The 24,693-nt window shown below is 42.1% G+C and overlaps 1 protein-coding gene across 2 annotated transcripts in view; it reads right to left on the minus strand.

Annotated features, from left to right (window-relative positions):
* Positions 1-24,693, minus strand: part of XYLT1 (xylosyltransferase 1) — a 207,882-nt gene that overhangs the window by 9,197 nt on the left and 173,992 nt on the right. For both annotated transcript variants that reach the window (XM_030002025.2, XM_030002024.2), the window contains 5 exons: positions 15,298-15,514; positions 13,020-13,196; positions 10,753-11,015; positions 7,029-7,224; positions 697-1,030 (listed from right to left, as the gene is read on the minus strand). In XM_030002025.2, coding sequence (XP_029857885.1) covers positions 697-1,030; positions 7,029-7,224; positions 10,753-11,015; positions 13,020-13,196; positions 15,298-15,514 — 1,187 coding nt within the window. The remainder of the gene's footprint in view (positions 1-696; positions 1,031-7,028; positions 7,225-10,752; positions 11,016-13,019; positions 13,197-15,297; positions 15,515-24,693) is intronic.

Consider the following 24,693-nt stretch of genomic DNA (forward strand, 5'->3'; position numbering starts at 1 on the left):
GCCTGTAGACGCTGCCAGCCCAAGAACGACCTCTGTATTTGGATGGTTCAGGGCTGCTGTGGCAGGGAAGAAATAGGATGCTTTCCAAAAACGTCAGTGTGGGTCTGATAGTGTACTTACTGGGATTGCTGTATCCATAGATATTTCTGTAACACAACTGTTTGGTATGTACTGAGCAGGTTTTGGCAGGTATCAGGCAAGAGTGAATGCCTGGACCTGACAATATGTCAGGTGAGCTCTGGCCTAGGGTAATTTCGTCTAGTTCAGCATTTTGTGTATTAATGCGTTTATCATTAAACACATAGACTTTGTTACAGTTTTATAACAAAAATCTGTAACTCTTGATGAGCAAATGTGAATGAAAAGCAGCAGAGAAAGCTCCATTTTTCTTTCTGTTTCTAAATGATGGCTTTTATGATAGCTGTTAGATTACTGAGAGTCTGAAGTTCTCTGGATTCTGAACTGTGCACACTTTAAAGATATAAATAGCCTTTTGTTCAAAGTGGCTGTGTTTTACAGACTGGATACAGACACTTCCGCTTGTCTTAGTGCAACAATTTCTTCTGATTTAGTATCTACAGAATTCTTTTCTTTTCTCCTTTACCAATACAGTGCTACTTCATTTTTAACAGCAGCCTTTACAGTGAATACAGACACACTAACTGTATTATTCCTGTACCAAGTAATAAAACTTACCTTGTTTGATAGGCTGCCGATTAGAGAAGGTGAGAGGAGTAACAAGGAATTTGGTTTCAGCTACTTGTACCCAGTGGTGCAGAATTTTTATTGTCCAGACACCAGGTCGCAGGGGCAAATTCAAAGGTGGTTTGTAGTGAGTAAATTCGGCACTGGATTCAATAAGAATGTCATACGTTGCTGCAATTACATTAACAGGATCCACCCAAATGACAGTAACGGTGACGTTGGGGCCTTTTCCCCATTTCTGCATGCCAACTGGCTCATCTGTCGGCCCGAGGAGTCCTCCAAAATTCCGGAAAAGCCTTTCCTTGGCGTCCCATTCGGTGCCAATCTGAAATCAAAGACCACATCACTGCTAACATCATCTCTGTAAGCATCTAAGACCCTTACATCAAATAAGGGCTCAAGACACACAAATCATATTTCTCTAATGACATGAATTATGCATACATAAAAAGGTTGATGGCAACACAACCTAAGATCATAATGTGTACACAAATTGTGAGACAACCTTGAATGCAAGGCTTGTTTTTTTGGTCCAACTGTTCACTTTTGATTGATATAAAGGTTTTCTTTATTTTAAGAGTGACGTAACAGGCTATAGCAGCTCTCCTTTTCCTCCACGTGGAAGCAGTCAATAAAGGACCAAGCCTAGTGACTGAACACAGGTTATACATAGAAAAAAATATGACTCATCATCTCCTGGGTCATGAAAATGTATTACATGTTTCAGAGACAGACCCTGCAGTAGAGACCTACCCAGTTACTGCTAAGACCAAGGAAGAGGCTTTTGCTGACTTTAGGACAAGTCATATCAGGTCCTTTACTAGAATCTCTATCCATGAGATGCTGTCTTCCTTGCACTTCCTTCTTGCCTGATGTGGGAAGTTATTTTTAGTAAACTCTTTTCTTACTGTCATAATAGTGACATTGTTTTTTATTTATTCACTAACTAACAGTAAAGCAGCTGATTCACAATCTAGTGTAAATATTTAATGGACCTTTCTTTTTCCTAGCAGCTTTCATATTTCAATGCTCTTTGTATGAATTTTAATGGTTCACCCATAAGCCACGGGTTGATACAAACTTACAGGCTGTTGCCATTAATACTTGCACACTACTGAAAATAAGCATCTCTGAACAGATAGTGTGAAAATACAGTAACTGGCCTTCTTAGGCCAACTGAAAGGCTTTTTACTGTCCCAACACTAAATCTAGCACGTGTTTGTGAGGCTGGCCGTTAACAAACCACTTCCACCAATTCTCAAGAAGCCAACCTAGTGGACCACAGTATTGAAGGCTGCATATTTGCTTTTGGAGGAAGTGCCCACCTTGCTTGTCCCATGAGGTCCCGTTCCCATGATCTCAAATCGAAAGTGATCAATATCAAACACAAAAAGATTTGAGGGACCCCATCTGAAGTGAAGAACAGGAGAACCCCTTGGCTCCTTTTGGCAAGCAGACATCTGATGTCATTCCTTGGAGAGACATATAAATGTTTTGGCCAGCCTGGTACTGAATGCCCTCATAGTCCTTCAGGTCTTCTTTGGCCTTAATCTCCAAACAAACAGTGTAGATGACCTAGGAGTTGATTTGTTCCCTATACAGAAACCATGGGATTCTCTCAAGCAGTCTCCAGAGGCCCATGCACACACAGACAGTATCCCCTCTTTCAGCATATGTGGATACTGAAGATTTCCCCCCCACAGAGCTGTCCTTGTCCCTAATCTTCATCTCACATGGGTATGGTCAGAACCTGCTTTCCGGAAAGCATAACAAATAATTGTAGCTCATTTGCTTCAGAGATTTTTCTTCTGGATTTCATCTTATTTCATAAAAGAATAAGTGGTTCCAATATAATGCCAAAATCCCCCCAAATCTGTAAAACATAACAATTACCTGATGCCTACTACCACTGATACCTATACTGGAAACTGTCCAGTCCCCAATGCCTTCTAAATAAATCACTGTGGTTGGAAGACAAATTACAGGAGGACTGCAAGCAAAAAGCTACAAGGCCAGTAGAATAAAAACCTACCGTCCTAAATCCATCTGTCATCATACAAATTCCTCCTACCGGACTATGACACTGCAGAATATGAGACAAAATGAGCCTTCCACTACTCTGCAATCAACACAGCAGAATCGCTGGTATTTCAGAGGTATTTCACCTAGCACACCAGCTAATCAAACCAGACAGTGTAGCCCAGATACCAGACCCAAGCATCGACTGCCTCGAGGAGCTGTCAGTGCGTACTCTCCTGACATGACTGACTGAGTATGTATGGAAATAAGCCGAGAAAGAAAATTTCCTGACCAGATCTTATTATCTACTCCACCAACCCTCACCGAGCACAGCCATGTCACGCCTACCGGAGCTCAAGGGACGTGGAAATAATAAAGCCACAACATGTGAAACAAATCTATACCCTCTTGGGCAAGGAAAAGCCTATAAGGAAGCTCTTTCCACCACATTCGATATTTCTTACTGAAGAACTCCTTGAAGAAAGCTTACTTCATCCTCAAAAATTAAACATTCCTCCCTGACATCCAACTATTTCCAACTCTTTAGTCTCTCATCCCTGGCAAAAGAAATCAGAAAGTTACAGTCCTCAGGCTCCAACCTCCAGGTGACACTGCTCAACACCAGGCTGCGCAAAAGATGTTGAGAAGTGTTCACATGTGCTAAGGTTTATTAGAGTGGACTGTAGAAGAGCCAAGGTTGCTTTTGGGGAAAAACTGCAACAAAATTGTTGGCTGGTTTTTAAGCTTTATGCAGGCATCTTACTGGGTTCCCTAATGTAAACCAGAAGTTACAGCCAAAGGGCAGGAGAAGAGAGGGAGGAAGGGACAATTCTCATGCTGGTGGCAATTGCTCCCCCTAAGAGCCTGTCACAACACCACTGTCAGGGTGCAACAGACCAGGCCCTCAGCAAGGCAAAAGCAAAAGGCACCTGGGCACCCTGCAACACCCCGCATGCCCCCGAGCCGGGGCTCAGACCAGACAAGGTGCTGACATCGCTTCGGGCTGCGTACCACAGGCACCGAAGGGAAGGGAAGGGAAGGGAAGGGAATAGATGCACACATCTATTTACAGCATCTGCCCTTTATGTCCAGTTTTCAGCTGGGGGACATACTTTTCCATGCTGCACAGTTTACAGTACAAGCTGGTTTCAGAAGCACAGTATTTTAAAGGGAATTTTACTTAAAGCACTAGTTAGAGGTTTATACATCTTCCCTTGAACTCTACACAGCTGAGTTCCCAGTACTGAGATGTCTGATTTTACAGGCCAAGAGATACTACAGTCCTGTAATATTTTTCATAGCCCCTTAAAACACTGTAAGTAGGCTTTCACTTTCAAATGGAATACACCAAGCATGGGAAGGAATCAAGCAGTAATGAATATCTGATAAATTATGAAGGGATGTGGCACAGAAACTGACATTTTCCACATCATTATTTTAATCACCATGATTTTGGGCTTCAAGAGCAGGCACTGTGCACAGGGTACGTTCGGAAAGCTGGAACTCTCTCATTGGCTTAAAACTGCTGTTTCTATCTCTGTTCGGTCCCAAGATAAAATTTTCCCAAGATAAATTATGTCTTGATTATGGGTTTGTGTCTCATTGCTCACCACAAACAGGACCATTAGGTTCACACAATGCACACTAATTGCCTGCCACCTAGTTTATTTTATTCTCTGTGATGAATCACAAGTCTTAACAAGACCAGAAATGAACTTAGTTTTCAACTGATATACGGTGAGCTGAGACTTTTAGTACTGTACAGCAAATCAATCTTCTACCCTCCATGTAAAAGTTGTCATGAACCCAGGCTGGTAGGATACATACTGTGTACATTCTGCACAAGCCAATTTTAGAAGGTGTGGGTGTTTCATGCTTGGAAATCGTCTCTCTTGGATTTCCTGTAAGTTTATTTTATTTTACTCAGCCCAAGACTGAGTACAGGAGCTGTGTGCCATTGAAATGCTATCATTAACGCCACTGGCCGTTAGGCAGTCCAGCCGGCTGATTTTTTTCCACTTGTCTTTACATGGTGTATGGCAAAATCTGCTACTTGGGAAGCAAAGTCTGAGCAGCAAAGCAAAAGAGCAGAGCGCAGAAGGGCTGACTGGAGAGATCCTGTCATCTCCGCTGCAATTTCAGTTGTGCATAAGGGTCGCAAATATACCTGGGAGCACATTCGATGCAACATATTTGTGCTCTTCCTGCTGGCCCTGTTGGTGTGAGCTGGGAGTGGGAAGAAAGATCCCAGCTAAAAAGGTCCCATTCAGTTTTAAATTTCTGCCAGATCATGGGGTGAAAGTTATTGAAGAACCAGCACTTATGTGTCCCGATAAGCACAAATCTTAATTTTCTTTTCTGGTGCTTAACCTGTGAACATTGATGCCCTCATCTTAGCTGAACTGCTAAGTTTGTCTTACACTTGCTGGACTTTGACAAAGAAGTGGCATTTTAATAAGCAGTAACAGATCAGAGGGTTTCCAGCCACGCTAAAGCTGAAGAGGTTAATGCTGGATTTATACCAGGGTAACAGAGAGAATAATTTGGCTCAGAGGCAGAGATGCCTGCAGGCCAAGGGAAGGCAGAAAGTAAAATAAACAATTAAGAAATGATTAAATTATTTACTTTGTACCTCCTGGTCTTTTAAAATATGAATCATCTATGAAAGGAGAGGATAATTAAAGAGTTTAGGCAAGAAGAAATAATGAAAACGAGTAAGCAGCCACTAAAACTCTTTTTGTGCATTTCAGATAGAAGAAAATGTTTCCTTAGCCTGGAAAAAGCTCACCACTGATTAAATCCTTCCCATGCTTTGCACTCACTCAGCTTCACTGCAGCAGCAGTTCCTACAGGGCTGCTTACAGACCAGCTGTGGTCTATGAGGCCATGAAGAGCAGCTCATTAGTCCCGTGGGATGCGGGGATCCTCCCTGCAGGGCGACACACTCCGCAGAGCTGTGGGCACAGAGCAGCGAAGAGGCCACCCACGTGCCACCACGTCCCCTGTCAGGGGAGGCTGACACTGGGCACTGCTGCTGCAGGACATCATCAGTCAGGCTCATGCTTGCCGCAGGGCTAGTTTTGGGGAAAAAAAGGTGCGCTGGGGCCAGGGGGGACCTGGCAAGTGGCTAGCGAGTAAATTCTGGTCCCAGGTTTGTTTCCTTCCGCCAACTGCAGTGAAGTCAGACGTAGTCTTTCTAAGTATTTTTGAGTTCTAGAATACAGAGATCGATATATTTCTTTTCATCACAGAATTAGAAAAAAACTCTTCTTGCTGCCAGCTCGGTCGCTTTCAAAAGAAAGACCCAGAGCAGGCATCAGGACGAAAGTCAGATTAAAAGTACCAAATAAACAGCAGAAATACTCCTACAAATCACAAGAATTAAAGCTTGTATGACCATTTATCACTGCATGAAATGGCAAGCCTACCATCAGACACATTGATAAATGAAACACACTTTCCATCCATCTCTTTAATGGCACATTAGTGTCATGGATTTGCCATGCACACCAAAACACTGAATCCTACCTAGGCATTTCTTAATTGCCCAAGAAGATAGTAATTTATGGACTTAGCCATAATGACTAGAACACATTTGTTCAATCAATTTTATACCTTAATTGAAATTTGTGGCTTAACAAGAAAAATCATGAAATTAACTGCTCAGACAGTTATATCTTTAAAACAGAACACAGATGTCAGGTTCTATTAGTGGTCAACTTTCCTGATATATTTTAGGGTATTTTTTTTTTACACCCTGTGTCAGATCCCGAGAAAAATTCCTAGAAGAAATAACAGGATTTGTGGGGAAACTTCAGCCACTGCTGTGAGAATTTTCTCTTTTGTGTTACAACATCAATATTCTGCTCACATGTGGCATCGGTGCCTGACTATCACTAATTTTGTGAGGTTTTTTTCAGCATATTCTTGAGAGGAATGCTTACCACATCCCCATTCACATCTGGAGCTGCAGAAACATGGCATTTTTCCCAGGTATCTCTCACAGGACTCACAACAATCAGTCACAAAACTTTTAAGTTACTGAGCCCCTGTTACAACAGCAAATACCTTCCATTTGTTCTTAGAACAAGAGTGAGGACACTCAGAGTAACATAAGAAGTGAGGGTTGACCACAGATCTGAACTGAGAACAGTATCTCCTTCAACGAAGAGGATGTGCATTATGCTAGAGAGCCACTCTCACCTAAAAATTACATGGAAATACAGTTTCCAAAGGCTGCTGAATTAGTATGCAATCCCTCCAGAGGCTCGTGATATTGTGCATAGGTGGCTACGAATACTTACTTCTGAGAACTGCAACCTTCCAAAATCGCTTGGTGGACTTGCGATCTTAAAGACTTTCTTGGGCATCACCCACGTTTCCAGAGTTTCCAGTTTACTGACAGCCAGATTGGTTGCGTGGTGTCTGATTAGGAAGCCTTGGAAACGGTCAGCAAGGAAGTAAAGGTGGACAGAAACTGGATGGCCCATGGGGTAGTATCTGTAAAACAGCACACGCACACGCTCATCAGTTACACAAGAGAGACATGAAATCTCCATTTACTTGGAGCTAATGGCTTAAAAAGCATTCATTTCAACTAGAAAATTCACCACTGTACATTAAGAGATTTCAAATGTGTTCATGACTCATTATCAAATATTCTTAGGCTGTTCCAATTACCCTGAAACATAAAAAAACGTTACTAAGAATATATGCTCATTTAGAACTTGCTCGCAGCTCTAAGCTCTTTAGGAGATACCTCTGCATGCCAGAAAACTCCCCTCCCTTACCACCTCTTCTGGGTAAAAAGTGCCACCCAGAAATACACACTGTTAGGCTGCAGCACCGTTTGCTAGGATAAACGATGTTCAAGAAATGCGTCTATTGCTCCAAATCAGGCGGCCTTCTTTTTTTTGCCTTCGGCAGGGTTAGTCCCTAGAGATGCCTGGCAAGGGCAGTGCCTCCCTCGCTTGCTGTGGGACAGCAGCAGGCTGGGGACAGCAGAGGGTGCTGCGAGGCCGGGCACAGGCGAGCTGATGCCCCACTCCGTTCCCCGCATATAAATCTGATCCCCGACTGATTCTCCAAGGGCAGTGCTCGGCAGCGTGCCACTGCAGCGAAGGACACCAGGACCCCGTCCCCAGTTTAGGTCTCCTTTAGTTTAGCAAATAAACTTCGCATTCCTTAAAGATTTGAGGTTGCTTTTGCTGTGTATTTTTTACTCATAATTAAAAATAAACTGAGAAAAGGTCAAGCAAACAGGAAAAACCTCTCATTGGGAGATTTGGAAGCCTTCAGTTACAGTTCGGATTTGAAGATATTGTAGTCATGGTTTCAAATAATAAAACTTTACGGTCAATTGTCTGCTACTGTCTCAGCAACATCCGTAATGATGTTTGTGTACATATGGATGCATAAATAATTAAAAACATGTTATTCATAGCTCTGAAATCAAATATTTTGCTACTTTACAGCACTGACATTAACTGTGAAACAAGTGTGTTTGCAACACATGTCAAACCAACCAGCATCACACCTTCCCAGTCAAGTCAGCTAAGTCTGACTCCTCATGCTAGTTATTACATCTCAAGACATAAGCACTAAGAGGAGCTAACCAAGAAGGACTTTCCATTACATGAAACCAGCAACACCCAGAAGGAAGTCTCTAGAGCTTTAGAAATAAACATAACAAGACGGGTTACAAACAGGGCCAGCACTGATGGACTGAGCAAAAACACAGCAAAGCTACGCAGCCAATACCAGCAACAATCTGACTTCTGTTCCGAGTACTAAGGCCTCCTGGTTTATGTGTGTGCAGCAGCAAATATTTACAATATCCTTGAAATAGTCTGAGTAAATTGTCTCTTGGCAGCAATGACTAAAAATGCCTAGAGTTGGAGAGAAATAAATTAAATCTCGATCACACATTAATGTTGCTTCCACTGAAGATGCTGATACGCAGTCTAATTTGGTACCAGAGCAGTCTGCAGGGGGCACGGCTTTCTGAGGCTGTGAGCTAGCCCTTGTTAGAAAAGTGTGCAAGGCAGCTTCTCTTATAAAAGTCTCCTGGGCCGCTGCGGGTGGCAGCATGGGATTGACTCCAAATGTGATCTGAAGCAGTAGAGGCTTTCCTCAGACCGTCTGCAGCAGTGTGAAATGAGCTGGGGTGGTGACTGCAATATCAGCTAACTTCGTGCTGCTGTTAGCCCTAACAGCAAAGGGAATACTGTCGAGGTGCTCAGCCCAAATATATCCCTGCCATTACTGCATTAGAGACATGCAAAGTCACGAGAGGGAAAGAGGAAGCGTATATATGCACACACCTAGAAAGACAACATAGTATCAAGAGAGAAGAGATGTGAATCTTAAACCTGAGGATTATCCACCCTCCTGTGATTTAAATTGCACGCTGACTCACAGTGTTTTGAGGGGGCTCAGGTAGGTATGAAAATGAAGCCTCCACTCCATATCACTGTTTGCAATTCCTCCCTGCACTGTTTCGTGAGGCTCCAGCCTACTGTAAAGGAGCTTTATCCCGGAGACAGCTGCAATCAGTGGTGGATGACATGGCTTCCCTATCTATAATCTGAGCAAGCTTGAAAAGCACCTTGAGCTCCTGTGCAATGAAAAGCTCCCCAGAAATGAAATTGATTATTGATATAAATCATCATCAGAACACTGACAAAAGGAATAAGCACAAAAGTAATAGTCAAATTATTTCAGTACTGGTTATACATAGCTCCCATCCTCTCTGCTGGCTTCACTCTGCAGGACAAATGACCCAGGACTTCTTTAGGTCTGCCTTTATTTCATATAAGGAAAGCATGTTACTAGTGATTATTTCTATCTAATTGTTATTGATCTTTTATTGCTTTGCACTGGTAACCTTTACTGGCAAAGCTGTAATAGGAATCTGGATCACTTATTGCCACATCTTTCTAAATGGGACGTTGCTCAGCAATTCTGTGACTGAGTAGGAAGGTCAAGGCGCATTTTCTTCCCTCTTGAGAACACAAGGAGGGCAAAGTCCATCTGTCAAAGCACAAGCAGTGTCTTCAGTATTTGCTGACTTAGGCTGTATGTGTTTTCTATTAGGAAAAAAAAAAACACAAGGTCCAAAAAATACGTTCTGAAGAAGGAATTAAAGAGACTGTAAAGTAAGCCTTTAAAAGATGAACCCTCTCTGCTTTGAACGTAAATGGCTTCAGATGTGTTTGCAGGCAGCAAACATCTACCATGAAAAGAGCCTTTTCTGTGCAAGTCTAACTCCAGGAATTCTTCCTTCAAATCCTTTTTAGACTGAATTCTTCTTTGCTAGGCTTATAGGTGAAGAAGGAATCTGGAATATAGAGGGGGGTTCCCTTTAAAAAATAAGGACTTCTATTTGAGATATATATATATAGTTTTATATATAACTATATATATATATAGTTATACATACATACATACATTTTATTTATTTGATGCTAATGGATCCCACCAGTTGCAACACTTTTGGCACAGCCAGCTGTACCAAGCAGGCAAACTGAGCTTGAGCAAGTAGTTCTCTGTACTCCATGAATGCACCCAGGGGAACAAACAAGCAAGGACCATTAACCTGCCTGTGTTCAGATTAATTCTGAAATCCTGTCCTCTGCTTTTGGTAAGCATAATAGAGGTGAACATGACCTCTGCTGCAATCACATGGAGGGTTTAGGAGCTGCAGGTATAATATACTTGCTGAAATTAATCAAGAAAACACAGCAGTGGGGGTAGCTCTGCCCAACTGGATCCTGTCAGTCTTCATCAAGCTGGAGAGGAGCTCCTTAAAAGTGCAGCGAACAGGTCACATAATGTCAACCCTGAATAACCAATGCTTTATTATGGGCATAAATACTCCTGGAAATAAGCGCTGTACACTTGCAGCTGCCAAGCCCTGTTTGTGACGGTACGCTCCAGCCAGCACAGCCAAGTGGATGAACCAGTGCTTGGCAGTCCAGTCTGCGTCCCCTGAAACACCCAGAAGAAGAAAGACAGACTCAGACTAACCGGCAGCTGTTGTCTCCAGCAGCATGGAAAGAAGTCTCAGCTCTCCGCAGGCCCAAGCGGGAGAATGCATGGTACATGGTGAGGGCGACGTCGCTGAGGGTGTGCACGCCGTCAGGCTCATCGTACACATTCTCCCAGTACGACCGGAGGCCGGGTGTGCCAGACGGGTAGTTGCCGTACAAGTAGTAGTCCAACTGGCCAATTATCTCTTGATTCACTACAGCTTCAAATTTGCGGGCAAAGAAAGTTGGCCTGGCAGTCTGCTGTGGTGATACGAAAGGAAAAGACACTGGAGTGAGTTCCCATTTTCAGCCATGACACTTTGTCCTTAGCAATGGGTTGGAGTTGAGGACATGAACTGGTTTGCCCCTTGGGCAAAGGTGACTTAGAAGGCCACCTTTGTGACCGTTTGTCCTTAAGAGTGTCGTTAAGATTCAGATAAAAACTACGTAATTACTCAATGAAAATGCAGGTGGGCTAATCCCTTCATACCAACAGCCCCCCCCACCCCCGCTGCCTGGCTCTGGAAGGCTCTCCCAGGTGCTGGGAGGGGTGGGAAACGCTCTCCAAGCCACTGTGTTAGCCTGGAGACAGTGCAGCACTGGCACGTGTTATGAGTGGTCAGGCAGGGAGCAAAGCATCCTGGGGCACAGGGGCTCAGAAGAGGCAGAGCAGTACTTTGCACGTATGGATTTGCTGCTACGAGGTGGTAAGAGGACTCTGGGAGAGGTGCCATCTGTGGCTGAGGTTTCTCAGCTTCTGACTGGTCCCGTACAGATTTTCTGCTCTGCACTTGACACAATCTTGGGTATATTACCGGTTTATATGCTACTCAACTACCATTGGCTTTTAAAAAGCCTTTGTTTTGCCTTGCTCATATTTGAGCATGGGTTCTGGGGGGCTGAGGAGTTCAAAAGTGCCCCAGAAGGTTGAAAAATTCTTTTGAGGATGCTCAGTTTTACTCTGAGATGGTGCATGCTGTGGGCTCTCTGATCTCCTCCTCTGCAGCTTGCTTTGTGCCTCTGTGGGAACTGCGAGCAAGCCTTCTGGTGCCATGTGTTCATCTGAGGGGCTCTCTCATCAGGCAAGTGTCAGAAGTTGCCTTTACATCTATTCTAATTTTGAACTTTCCCTTGCAGCTCAGTTTACCTGATTGTTTTCTGAAATGTCGTTGTGGGTTGTTTTCCCAGCCTGGAGCAGGTCAGCCTCTGTAGACTGGCAGGAGTTTTTTAAGACTTGCCATTTATTCTGTGCTGGAGACTTTCCTGGGATTGATGTTTGGGGCAGCAGAGCCTCTCTTAGATAATGTCCCATTTGCTCTTTTTGTGAGTGCCTGTGTCACTGACTTCAACTGCGCCTGGTAGGCAGCACATTACAATAAAGAAAAGATCTCTGTTTCGGAGCAGTCATCATTTTTGTGCTGTAGGGTAACACATTCCCCATCCCACACAAAGCCTGAACAAACATGCTTTATGCAGGGAACCCCGAGGAGCTGCAGGGATGGAATTGCAAATCTAGTGACCTTGAAACAAGCGGTTGTTCATTCTTAATAGAAGATACACAGGCCAGATACAGTCTTGAGACCGAGTGCACCCTTGAGCACAAGGATTTGCTCTCATGCCTGCCTTGAGGAAACTGTATCACAAAGTAACCGATTTAACTTTTTAAGGCAGTGCTGCCAAGCATGGGTGATCGAAACCTCATGACTCTGGTCCCCAAAACCACAAGATAAACTTAAATATAATCCTGTTGATGAATATAATCATGAAAATTGATTTGCCTTGTGCTACATAAGCCTCTAGCAGGCACTCTAGTCAACTTTTAAGCTTTTTTCAATGATGAAAACCACTGCTTAACAGTGAAAGCCAGGAGCTTCATGAAATCATGAAAGCATCTGAGCTGGAACTTTGGAAAAAAACCTTTGCAATAAATTCACAAGAGTTACCAAGTAATATTGGTACAGTGAGAGATGTGTCAAGCTTCCCTGCTTTCTAGCACAGCAGACCTACCAATGCCAAGTAGTCCAAAGAGCTGCTGTGTGACCTTACCACACAGTGGTAAGTCTCAAGGGCCAAAACACAGTAGAACCAATCTTTTATTCTCCTGAAATTAAGAGCAGAGATTCCTCGCACCTCTTTCTCCACCTTGCCTGATGAAGTAAAAGCTTCCCTTCCCACTCCCTGCCGCAGCCATGCAGCCAGACCGCCCTCCACACCCCAGCCGAGGGGAAGAGCTTCTTTGCGGGTATCAGGGACTGCTTCAGTTACCTGGAATCGGTGGAAGTCTGCTGGTTTGAAGTCATTAGGTGAACAGCCACACCAGTCAACAATGTGCTTGTACTGACACTTGCAACCGAGTTTACGGTTCCAGTTTGTGATGCGCAAGTTGTTGTCCACCATGGAGTCACAGTACGGGCTATTTTCCAGAACAGTGTGAAAGAAGGACTGCAAGAAAGACAGAGCAGATCAGTGCATTCAGCTCCTCGGGCTTCCATTTTCTCCTTCACTTCAGCCCATGGGCCTGAACCTAATGCAGGTGACTTATTTTCTTTCAAAATGACAAAATTAACAAGCTCTATTGTTCTGCCATATATGAAAAGCACTCTACATGTATGCATTCCATAGAGCATGAAAAAAATCACAACATGCTATAGACCCAGCCAAACTGTAATAACATACAGTTGCGGCCTTGCTACAATAACCTGGCACAGAATAGTTGCACTTCTGCAATGACCAACTTTGGGCACTGCGAGTCCAAAGGACTCCAGAAAAGGCAACCGGTGCCAGAATTTTTATTTTTACTTCAGCTGTATGAGCAATTCCCCTTATTTCTCTCCTGTAAGCTACTCTCTGGTCTAATAGATTTAGGACTATTTTCCTGAGCAATGTGTTAATGACATATCTCAAGTTGTTTCCTAAGACAATTCTCAAACCTTCACCATCACCCCGGTTACTATGAAAAAAATACACTCTCAGACAGCTCTTCTGTGGGTGTCTCTATCTCCAGCACTCCAAAATGCATTGCTAGTTGAATGGCCTTGTTCTGAAATACACAGTTCAACCCAGGCACCAGAAGGGCATTCTGCCTCCTGCAATTACATCTGAAATCATAAGTCTTTATTTGCTGACTCAAGGTAGCAAGGAATTCCTATTGGGCTATCCTAATTATATCATCATAATATCAGCTATTACATAAATCATGTGTAATGGGGACTTATATAGCAGGTTAACAGGTCAGTGAAGGCAGCGCAATTTTAAGAAACCAGATATGTATCTTGCAAAGAAAACCTTGTAGGAAGAAGCTATGGAATATGATCACATTTAGCCCTGTAAAAGATGATTTTTGGAGTAGTGACTTCTCTTTAAAATCAGCAATAGTAAGACCTATAAATAACCAGCACAACATTAGCATGGCTGGCCCCCAAATAATCCCCCTACCCTTTTTAATGTTAAATGACAGCCCAGTGAATATGGATTTTATGCTTGAACTGTTTGGTTAAACCCATAAAGGCATCCATTCCCAGTCAAGCGAGAGGAAAAAAAAACCCTACCCAATTACACATTGCCCTGTGTCCTTTTATAATGATACAGAAATTTCTCCTAGATAATGGATGAAAAGGTTATCAGAGTTGAGACAAAAGGTGATTTTTAACAGAAATGGGATTAAAGCAAGATTATTCAATGTGTGTGTGGAATAATAAACCCCTATCAAAAGATGACAATTGCTGTGTTCCACCGCAAACTAATAAGCCTAGATTTGCAAGATCGGTCTCATAAATCCCTCAAAATGTTCAGGGGCCACTAGCAAGGAAGTAAGTTATTGTTCTAAAGACAGTCATCAGGTCTTGCCTTGGGATGGCTGCATGCTATGCCTGGGAGCAGAGCCTGACAAACCAGGGGAGCAAGGTACCTGCGGAGGCAGGTGCAGCACAGCCTGACAACCCGCCAGGCTCTGTGCTCTATTTGTAGATAACGCACATCTCCCTGACACACTGCCGCATGCTAGATGAAAACCCATCCTGGTGCACGCTCCCCTTCTGCATCACTTGTGGCCAGAGCGATTCCTGAGTGATCTAAATGATTTGTGACTATGCCTTCTAGCTGAGTTTTGAACGGAACAATAAACCTTTGTTTGTAGGGTTTTTATTTTTAAAGAAAAGGGCTGGATAATAGTGAGGAAAGCTACTTATGAAGACAATTCGCCATTTCTAATAGCCTTCAAAGGCTTTGTGGAGGAACAATTTGCGAGCAAAGGGCAGCTGGACTTTTGGTTGTTTGGTAATAGATTAATAGGCTTAAAAGTATAAAACAAAGCCACTCCTTGCAAAAAAGTCCCGCAAACAAACAAAGCAACTAAACAACTGCAAAAGTTGTTCTAACACTAAAGGACTTATTCGTCATGGGAGTAAAATTCTCATTACCCACTGTGGGATGATCCAAAGCCCACCGAAATCAAGTGGAAGCCCCTCTGACTTCGGTGACCTTTGGGACAAGCACAAATGTTGCAGTTTTGAACACAGAGAGGGATTGCTTTGAATTCACATACCTCAGCAGGAAGTAACGTGTAAGAGTAAAATCTCTTCATCTTTGTTACCAGATCATCATTAGAAAAAGTGACATACTCCACAAACTTCCTGTTCAGGAGAAACCAGTCCGACCCTCCATCGACTGCGATTCCTTCTGGGATCCTCCGGTCCCCCAGGCGCCACATGTGGGTATCACATTCTAGGAAAAGCCGATCCAGTCCTTGTTTTCTGATAAATCTGAAGGAATACAAAAGCAGTCATTAAAAGTTAATTTGTATTTTGTTATCATCACTAGCTCTATAAATAAAGTAGCTACTTTCTCAAACAAAAAAGGATAAAAAGGTCACTTGTTTATAATTCTGTTCTACTCATAAATAATGTAGAGAGGTTTAATAAATCATTAATCAGTTATACATTCAGTTATAGTGGCAAAGATCAACAGATTGCTTTTAAACATCATTTACACCTTCTGCTGTCCTAAGACAGAACTGTGCAAGTTACAGAGCTGTACGGCAGGAAAATCCGTAACGTCCATTAACTCTTAACAAACCACTGCAGAAGAACCATAACATGAACAGGAACTAAACAGAATCTGTGTGATAGGCTTCTGTCTCTAAATAAATGCACAGTTTTTGAAAAACAGCAAACCATACATAAAGGTAAAATGACCAATTTTCTCCTATGTTATTATTCCACAAATTTTTCTATTGGAGTATTGTTAATTAGGAAGAAATACAATTGCATTGCTCTTTGCTGTAGAATGAGTATGTGTGCTCCGTTTTCAAGTCTATGGGGAACAATGTTTTGTTATTGCTGAACCACGAATAAGAGGAGCAACTGCAGAACTGTAAAGTTATGGAAATGAATTATTTGAGACCAATATAAGAAGAAAAAAAGAGTTGGAAAATCAATCTATGTTTGAAAACACTTTGGACTGGATGCCTACACATGTTTTGAGACTGTCTGATCCAGGTTTCTATTTGTTATTCCATTTTCAGAATTATTTCCCAGAAAGGGAAGCAGGGCAGCCATGAATTAGCACACGCCTTCGCAAGGGGGGCTGAGCGCTGTTAACAACGCTGAGTTGCTGTGTGGAATACATGCTGCATGTTCTGAGCGATAATAAATGCTAGCTTACCAGACTGTTATAGTAACTAACATCCACAAAACCACAGATCTCCCCGGATGTAAGAACTGCAGGCTAACAAAAGCTGCGGCACCCACACTGAGGAGGACACCGTAAGCCCTGTGTTTCCTTCCTGAATGACACAGAGCTAACGCCAGGGTTCTTAGAAATGTTTTAGGATTAGGAAGTCAAGAAGACATTTTAGTGGTCCTCAAACACAGGCAACTGAAGGAAGGGGAAAAGAAATAAAAGTTAAGGAACACCACCAAAGCTTTCTGGACTCCTGCATCTGGTAACTTGAGCGTTAACCCCGTAGGCTAACTCTCTGGTTAAAGTTTTCTCCTATACCAATCAAAGAACTGAGACGCAATTACGAAATGGTGCATATTAATTTTCAAAAGGACCGTAAATGACTTCAGGGTCTATGTCCTACTGATAGCTATGTCTCTTCTCACAGTATGAGAAGTAGAGCTCCTCTGTTAACACAACAGTGCAGAAAATGTGTAGATGAGAGTGGAGAAATTTTTCTTTCCATGAACAAGTTTCTAATTTCATGTTCCATTATGAAGGATAATAGAAAAGCCTTGCAATTTTAATGCAGTGCTCTGGAATGTAATCTTCAAATTCAATATTTATGCAGTTATCTCCAAATCAAATATTAATGTGCCTGAAAGTTTGGTCATTTATTTATTTCCCTCAAAACGAAATGCTCATTTGAGTTAATTATTTTAAGAAAATAATAGAATTTTATCGACCATATTTAAATAGGAACGTAAAGTTCTTTTCCATTAAATAATTTCTTTCAACTGCTATCTCTACCAATTTATCACCCTTTATTCTCATTTTCAAATAGAAGTTTCCTTGACTGCAATAGAAACCTGCAAATAAAACCCCCCCACCTGACCATTTCAAAAACTCCTCTACTTACAAACTCCCTCAGCCTTTATTACATGATAGGGCTTACAGTTAACTAATACCAGAAAGCCCAGCTACACAACTTCAGCCTTATTGTCTGAAATCGGCAATAGAAGAGTATGGCCACACTCAAGATGAGAAAGTCCCAGCAAATCTAGGCTCACAGCTTCAACGTTACCCAAAATGGTTGACAGGCTCCTTTTTGGTATACATACACAGTTCTGTGACTTTTTTGAGCTAATGGCTTGGACAAGCAAATCTCAGTGTATGGAGTGAAATAAGACAATTCTTGGGAGCACAAGTGTTTTCACAACAGATCTCAGTCCTAAAACCTTATACAACAAGGTTATTAGAAGAAAACTAAATGTACTTTCCAACCATTCATCCTCCAGCAAGGCAGTGCTGCCCAACTGAAGAGCAGCAACACCTTTGGAGACCTGCAAAGAGAGGACCCTTTTGCTAATGCTTCTTGAAACCTTCCTAGAAAGATCACATCAGTTTTTAAATACCAGTAACAACCAGATAGGAAGCAGGCATTTTTCAGAAGGTTCACCTTTACTGGACCTGCTTCACACACAGTCATTACACCTAAACCAAATAACACATTAGCATAGCAAATAATTTCCTTTTATCTATGAAGCACTAATTTATACAAGGGGCTTTGAAGACACAGCTCTTCATTGGGAAATTGCTTGCTATCCGTAAATGTTCCTCGGGAGCCAAGGGGACCGAGTATATTTTAGATCTGCTGGAAGCTAGACGATCCTGCCTGAGGAGGCAGTGGGTCGCCCTAGCAAGCCTAGGCTGTACTGCTGGCACACAGAGAACTGAACTGCAACCAAACTGGAAAAGATGGATGAGGCTTTTTTTTTCTCTCTAGATTCTCTTCTAGGATGACAGATGCTCCTAGCTACTGCAGCAATAGCGATTTTGGCACTCAGGGAGGCAAGAACTTACTATAAGCATATTGGATACTGCCTGAGGGAAAGGGAAAGGTGTTATTTGTATGCTACGTAGGCCTTTTCAAGAAATCGAAACCCCTCAAACACTACAAACAGTTCATAAAGATTCTTGACTAGCCATCCAACAATGCTTGCAGCAGCCACCTCTGAAAAGAAAGATAAGAAGATGGAGGGCAAAAGCATGACCCTACTGATTTGTTTCTAGACTTATGCTGTATTTCATTAGTTTCTGGTTATGCTCAATGTAATACCAAACCAGTGTATTTTATGAAGGCATGCCAAGCTTCAGAGAGAGCAATGAAATACAAAAAATGGTGATTTTTCCCTCAAGTCTTTCTCTCTTGGGTTTCACAAGACATCTAGCAGATGACGCCAAATTAAAGTAGAAAAAATGGATTAATAATAGCATTTCATTAATCTTAGTCAATGTGGAAAAATTTAGGTTCTTCCTGGCACCCTGAATTTCAGGTAAGACTGGCACACCTCTGACAACTGCAAATGTACTTGCCAGGATAACGACACACAATTGCACCACGGTATGGTTAGCCAAATACAATGGAGACTGCCATCAGATAAAGACACGTGACCTTTCTCCTGATCTAAGACAAACAACAGGAGGAAAATAACGATGACAAGAAAAGAGAGTCAACCAGTAGAAACTAAAATTAAAATAAGACTAGGGTTAAGAGAAAGCATGCCATTTTACCTTATTTCATAGAACACCCCATCTAAGACATTTTATACTTACCCTTAATCAATTTTAACTCTTCCTAAAGAGCCTCCAATTTTGAGGAACCTGGATTACACTTGCAAGTAAGCAGCAAGCATAGCATAATATGAACGCATCTCACCAGCTGAGCTCAGCAGTCAGACAGCTACACATGGGAAAGGTGCCGTTTGCGCCCTGACTGTGCATGGATGCAGCCTCAGGGTTTACATGCCTCTGGGTGGTTATTTTTTTACTTTGTTAAAAAACCTACTGCCTGCAGCACATGGTCTGTAACACTGAGTACAGATAGTTAACTGTCCAGACAGCTCACGATTGCAATCCAGCTCAGAGAACTCCTCTTACTTTGTAGTGTATTTAAATATTTATAATGGCATTTGAGATGAGACTCCAGGATTGTATAACACATAAAGCATTTGTAAGATGTTTAGCACACGCTCCTACAACATGAATATAAACACATAGCTCAGCTCTTCTTACGATATGTTTTAACTACTAATAAATATTGTTGCACAGTTACTTAATATCAGCAAAAATATCACAATCAAATATCACCCTTTTGGAGAGTTTTCTCCAAGTGACACTGCATACCACAGCAACTCTGAGAGGCCCCCTCTCTTGAATGCTCACACTTACGCAGTATATAAGACAGAGAGTTCGCTGTTTTCCGAAGTCTATGAATGAATAAAACTTTCTTAAGCATCAGAGGCTATCAGATTGCTAAACATTACTTCTAATTTGTCACTAAAAGGTTTTCGTCTGGAAAGAATGTATTTTTTAAGGTGAAAAGGTTTCTTCCTGAATGTTTCCTGTTTCTGGCCTCTTGCCCACAAAACCTCCTATTGACATCTCACTGTTAACCAGGTGCACCCACCAGGACCTCATCATTATTACTCAGTATACAAAGATAAGAACTATGAATAAAAGTTAACAATGCGTCAGTGAAACAACTCATCACAAGTTGAAAGTCAATGTCAAAGCAAGGGTCTGCAGAGCTTGGGAGTTGGAGCTCCACTAGCACCACGTCCATGCTCTCCTTAATGTATGCGGACAAACTCTGCACATTGCTTTGACTCTATCTGCTCGTCTTTTAACTACCTTTAAACAAAAATTTGAAGAAGTCAGCCAATTTTGGTGGGAAAAGTCAAGTAAATATTTTTACGGATGAGAAATATGACAGGCTCTTGCCAGCAGTGTTTGCACAGCCACCTTGGAAACACTTACCAGAGTCAATCAGTCGGGAAGCATAAAACAATAACTTGCAATTTAGGTGACCAAGTAGAAAGCGCAGAACAGTAATTTGACAATCTTGAGTGTAACAATTGCAACAAGTAATTTGTGAGCAATCTCTAGGCTACAATATATCTCCATAAACCAGTCACTGAATAATTCTTTGTAATAAGCAAGTTCATAAAACCCAAACCTGCACAGAGCAGTTTCATTCCCTGCCCGCTGCAGGCCAGAAATCCTGGCCTCCACTGAGTATGCGATGAATTTCCAGTTGACTGCGACACAACCTTGACTTCACCCCATTTCCATGAGTAGCTCTATTCTATCAAGGGTTACACAGTATTTAAAAAATCTGAAATAAGTAACAACTGGCTATTTAAGCACAACGTCTGTATCAGATAAACATCTGATCTTGCAGAATGTTTCCCATACTGCAGATAGGATCTTGCAGTATGTTTCCCAAGACCTCTTTTTGTTGTGTCAAAAGCCTCCAGGGCTGACCCCCCACTCCCGAAATGGAGCTGAAGCTTGACAGGGGGAACAATGTCAGAAAGGAATAGCACCTACTTAGTCTGTCAAGGTGAGGAAGATTTCCTCCCAGTATGACAGGCAGCATGCAGAAAGTGCAGAATGCACAATTCCTGCTGTTTCAAAAGGCTCTGAAAAAACTCTCAGTATAGATAAAAACAATGGAAGAAAAGAGAGGGAGAAAGAAAAATTGTAACCAGCTTTCCAATGTGTTTAAACTGTAGCATCCTGAATGCACATTACGAGGTAAAAAGCAGAATTCTTATCTTTCTTTAATTCCCTCACTCTGAAGAAAATATTATAAACACAATACTATCCTAACAATCCCCTAAGCTTTAATGCCAAAGCACAAATGAACATCAACAATATCATAAAGAATTTCTCTCTTGACTGGATTTGCTATAGCGAGATTGGGCTTATTTCACATGCAAAAGCCAAACCTGTAAGTAAGCACACAAACTGAAAAGCTTTCACTGGCTAAATGCTCGGAAGTTAACAAGGAACATAGGGAAATCTTACTTTTAAAATATGATTAGTGTTTGTCATTCATATCTCTACATGCCCTACAACCGAGGAGGGCACCAGACCCTGTGGAGCAGCAGAGCGTGACGGGCGTGTGAATGGAGGGGCTGCCAGCCCCGCACCGCGGGGTCACCAGCTGCCCCTCGGTGAGGACAGGGATTGAATCCAGAGCAGAAAACGCAGGTGACACGGCCGTGAAAAATAAGCCAGCACTGAGAGATGCCGTTGGTGACATTTGTTCCTGCAGTTTCTGTGGGTGTCTAGGAGCTGGCCTGCAAGTCATCATGAAACCAAGCAGCTCTACTGGAAAGATTTTCTGAGGGTCCACGTTACCAGTTGTCTCCTAAGTACGTTTAAACAGTTTTATGCTCAGTGTGCAAGTATATCCGGGGCAGGCAACTGGTCTGCTGCCACAAACGTTGGACAATATAAGGTTTAGACCATTTACAGTGTAGCAAAAATGGTATGGTATTTTGACTGGCTCTTTCAAGTTACAAGTCTACCTTGAAATACTATGTTAAACGTGGCCCTTCTCAATCAATGGCATTTTATGGAAACCAAACATCCATGGCATTTAGGGTATTCCACACAAGATGCCGTTGAACTGATGCTGATGAATACACACATTTTATCTGGATATTATTCTGTCTCTATATGGACATAATTAGATTTTTCAAGCTTTACAATAGGTGCCTCATACTCTACGTAATTTCTTTCTGCTTCTTTCATATGTAATTTTCTTAGTATATCCATTTAATGCTTTAGTCATATCACATCTTTGCATTATATTTAGAAGCAATTCCTCATGATTCTTTCTCCTCATCCACCTTTTCCTAAGCATTAACTTCCACTGGTTTTAAAAAAACTTACTTTCCATCTTCTGGAAATCTCTCTTTCAGAGGACGTCTTAAAAAGCCTTAATGCTTCTCGATATTTTAATGTTGCAGGTCAGGGAGCAAACTCTTCAAGTGTCCCAAAAATAAAAAACCTCTGAAATTGTTTTTAGTTGTAGGAAACTTGCGAGTCTATTTTTTGCAGTAATGACTCTACTAGGAATTGCCTTGTTTTGACAACAGTTCTATACAGTCCCTCGTGAGTACAAGGCTCGAGAGGGACTTTCAAAGACTTTCCTGTGGGTTTCTTTCCACCACTCTTCACTTACAGTATCTTTTAAGAAACACTGGAATAGCTTTTACAAGGACAAAAATGTAATGGCTTCCTCTCACGATCAGGGAGGCCATAACTCAAGGGATTTTGTTTCTTTTTATATAAAATAAGCAAAACGGAGAAAACTGCAAATGATAGTGTGCATAGATGTAGCATGAATTCACCACAGACAGACTCAATGATATGAAATCTGACATTTTGCCATCTGTTTGGCTCCAATAAATGTCTTCTCCAGAAGATTTCTCGTCCCTCACCTCCGCTTCTTCCCAACACCCACATGACTGAGCAGCCCCCGACCTGGGAACACTGCTGGGCCTGAGCGGCTGAGCTTGAAGCCATCTCATCTACGCGATGTTGCTGCTGGAGCAGCTACAGCACGCGCTACCGCTTCCACCACGGCCAGCAGATCACAGCTGCTGCAGTGCCCACACGCAACGCAAAGGGACACGCAGGGCAGAGGACCCCCGGTGTCCACCACAATAGCATCTCACCCGGTGTTTCTACTGTGCTTACCATCTCGGGATCTGCACACTAGACAACGGAAGAAAGAAAAGGAAATGGTGATTCAAACTTTCCAAATGATTGAGGGCAAGTGTGAGTCATTTCTACACAGATTTTCAAGCTACCAATCAGGCTATTGACCTGTAGGTAAAACAGGGCCAACAGTATCTGTCCAACTTAAAAGGGTGTTCCCTGCCATAATTATTTTATAAAATGTCTCAGGACCTTGGATGAAAGGACACACATGTTACTATTTATAACACTGAAAATGAAGTGTGCAGCTCAATGTTCTTAGATGGCAATAAGATTTCTGATTACTTTACCAGTACCTCAATTTCCACCTCATTCCTAATTCCCGCTCTGCCCCATAGATTATGGCTACTTCAAACCTTCTCACTTATTGCACCTTCCTGAACTGGTGGATGATCTTGCTTGTATACTCTACCTAGACCAAAAACCATCCTGCTTTGTCCCACATCAAGACATATGGATGTTTTTACTGCATCTTCCTAGCATCTTCAGCCTATTTTTGTTTGTCTCTGCATTGACAACTTAGCATTGTTTTCTAAAACGGAGCAGAAATAAAAGCCCTACAAGGAGGCAAATTGTCAAGCTGAAGCAGTAAAGGCTTTATGGCTCCGCTAACACTTAGCATAAAGCAATAAGGAACATCTGAAAGTTAGCTGTAATGTCTAAAATTTTTAAGTGCAGACTCTTTGTACAGAAGATGCATGTTGCTATTTCAGTCGCTACAGTTCACACGCAACTGTTGGGCTGACTACTTATAAGCAAAAAATAGATCTTCTTAGTCCATGTGCTTCAGAATACTTAAGTGTTTAAAAAAAAAATTAACAAGAAAAAGTATGGCTGAGGGAAATTTGAGCCAAATGAACCACCAAATATTTCACATGAGCAGCAAGGTAAGTGCTGCTGGGAGCTAAGTGGTTAAACTATTCCAACAGCTGGGATAATATACCAGGTCTTCTTCCTAGTATTTGGGTACTTACTGGGCAATTCATCAATGCAATATATAATAGCATTTACTGTGTGATCCATTTTCTAACTGACCGCCAAACCACCATCAACCCAGTGTACAGAACACCAATGAACAGCATGTGTCACAGTGGAAAAAAGGCATGTCTGAAAAGGTGACAAAACAGATACACATCAGCAGAACTGGGCTGAAAGAGGTGGAGATTTTGGGAATGTGCTCTAGCCCTTTGGGAGTTAAGGTCTCTCCAGCCTCTGAGAACTGGGATGGGCTTGCAATGCTCCTTACTAAAAGCCATACAGTTCAGCAACACCTCTAAAAGTATCTGGAACCCAGAAGCCAGAAAAGGGACAACACAACTGTGAAGAACAGCATTAATGAGGAGAAAAAAACAGCACAAGAAAAGAGCTCGGATACATAACAAACTTTTAATGGCCTTTTCTTTAGCTGTTTGTATTCTGCCTGTGAGTTCCAGATTCCTCTAAGATGTAACAGCATCCAGCCTTCACAGCATGTTTACACTGTTTCCCAAATGACTACTGTGGCAAGGGTTCTATTAAAAAACCCCTTTTTCCTGCCTGTCATTGAAGATGTCACATTTGACTGTCTTTATATTTTATAATACATCAGCCAGGTGCTGCTCCTGCCAAAAAACCAAATCTTCCAGGTGTTCTAAACTGTAATAGCTTATACAACTACCAGGTTATTCTTTTGCTTTTAATAGTCTAAGACACTGAAAAGAAGAGA

This window comes from Aquila chrysaetos, chromosome 25 (genome assembly GCF_900496995.4).
Source record: "Aquila chrysaetos chrysaetos chromosome 25, bAquChr1.4, whole genome shotgun sequence".
Lineage (NCBI taxonomy): Eukaryota > Metazoa > Chordata > Aves > Accipitriformes > Accipitridae > Aquila > Aquila chrysaetos.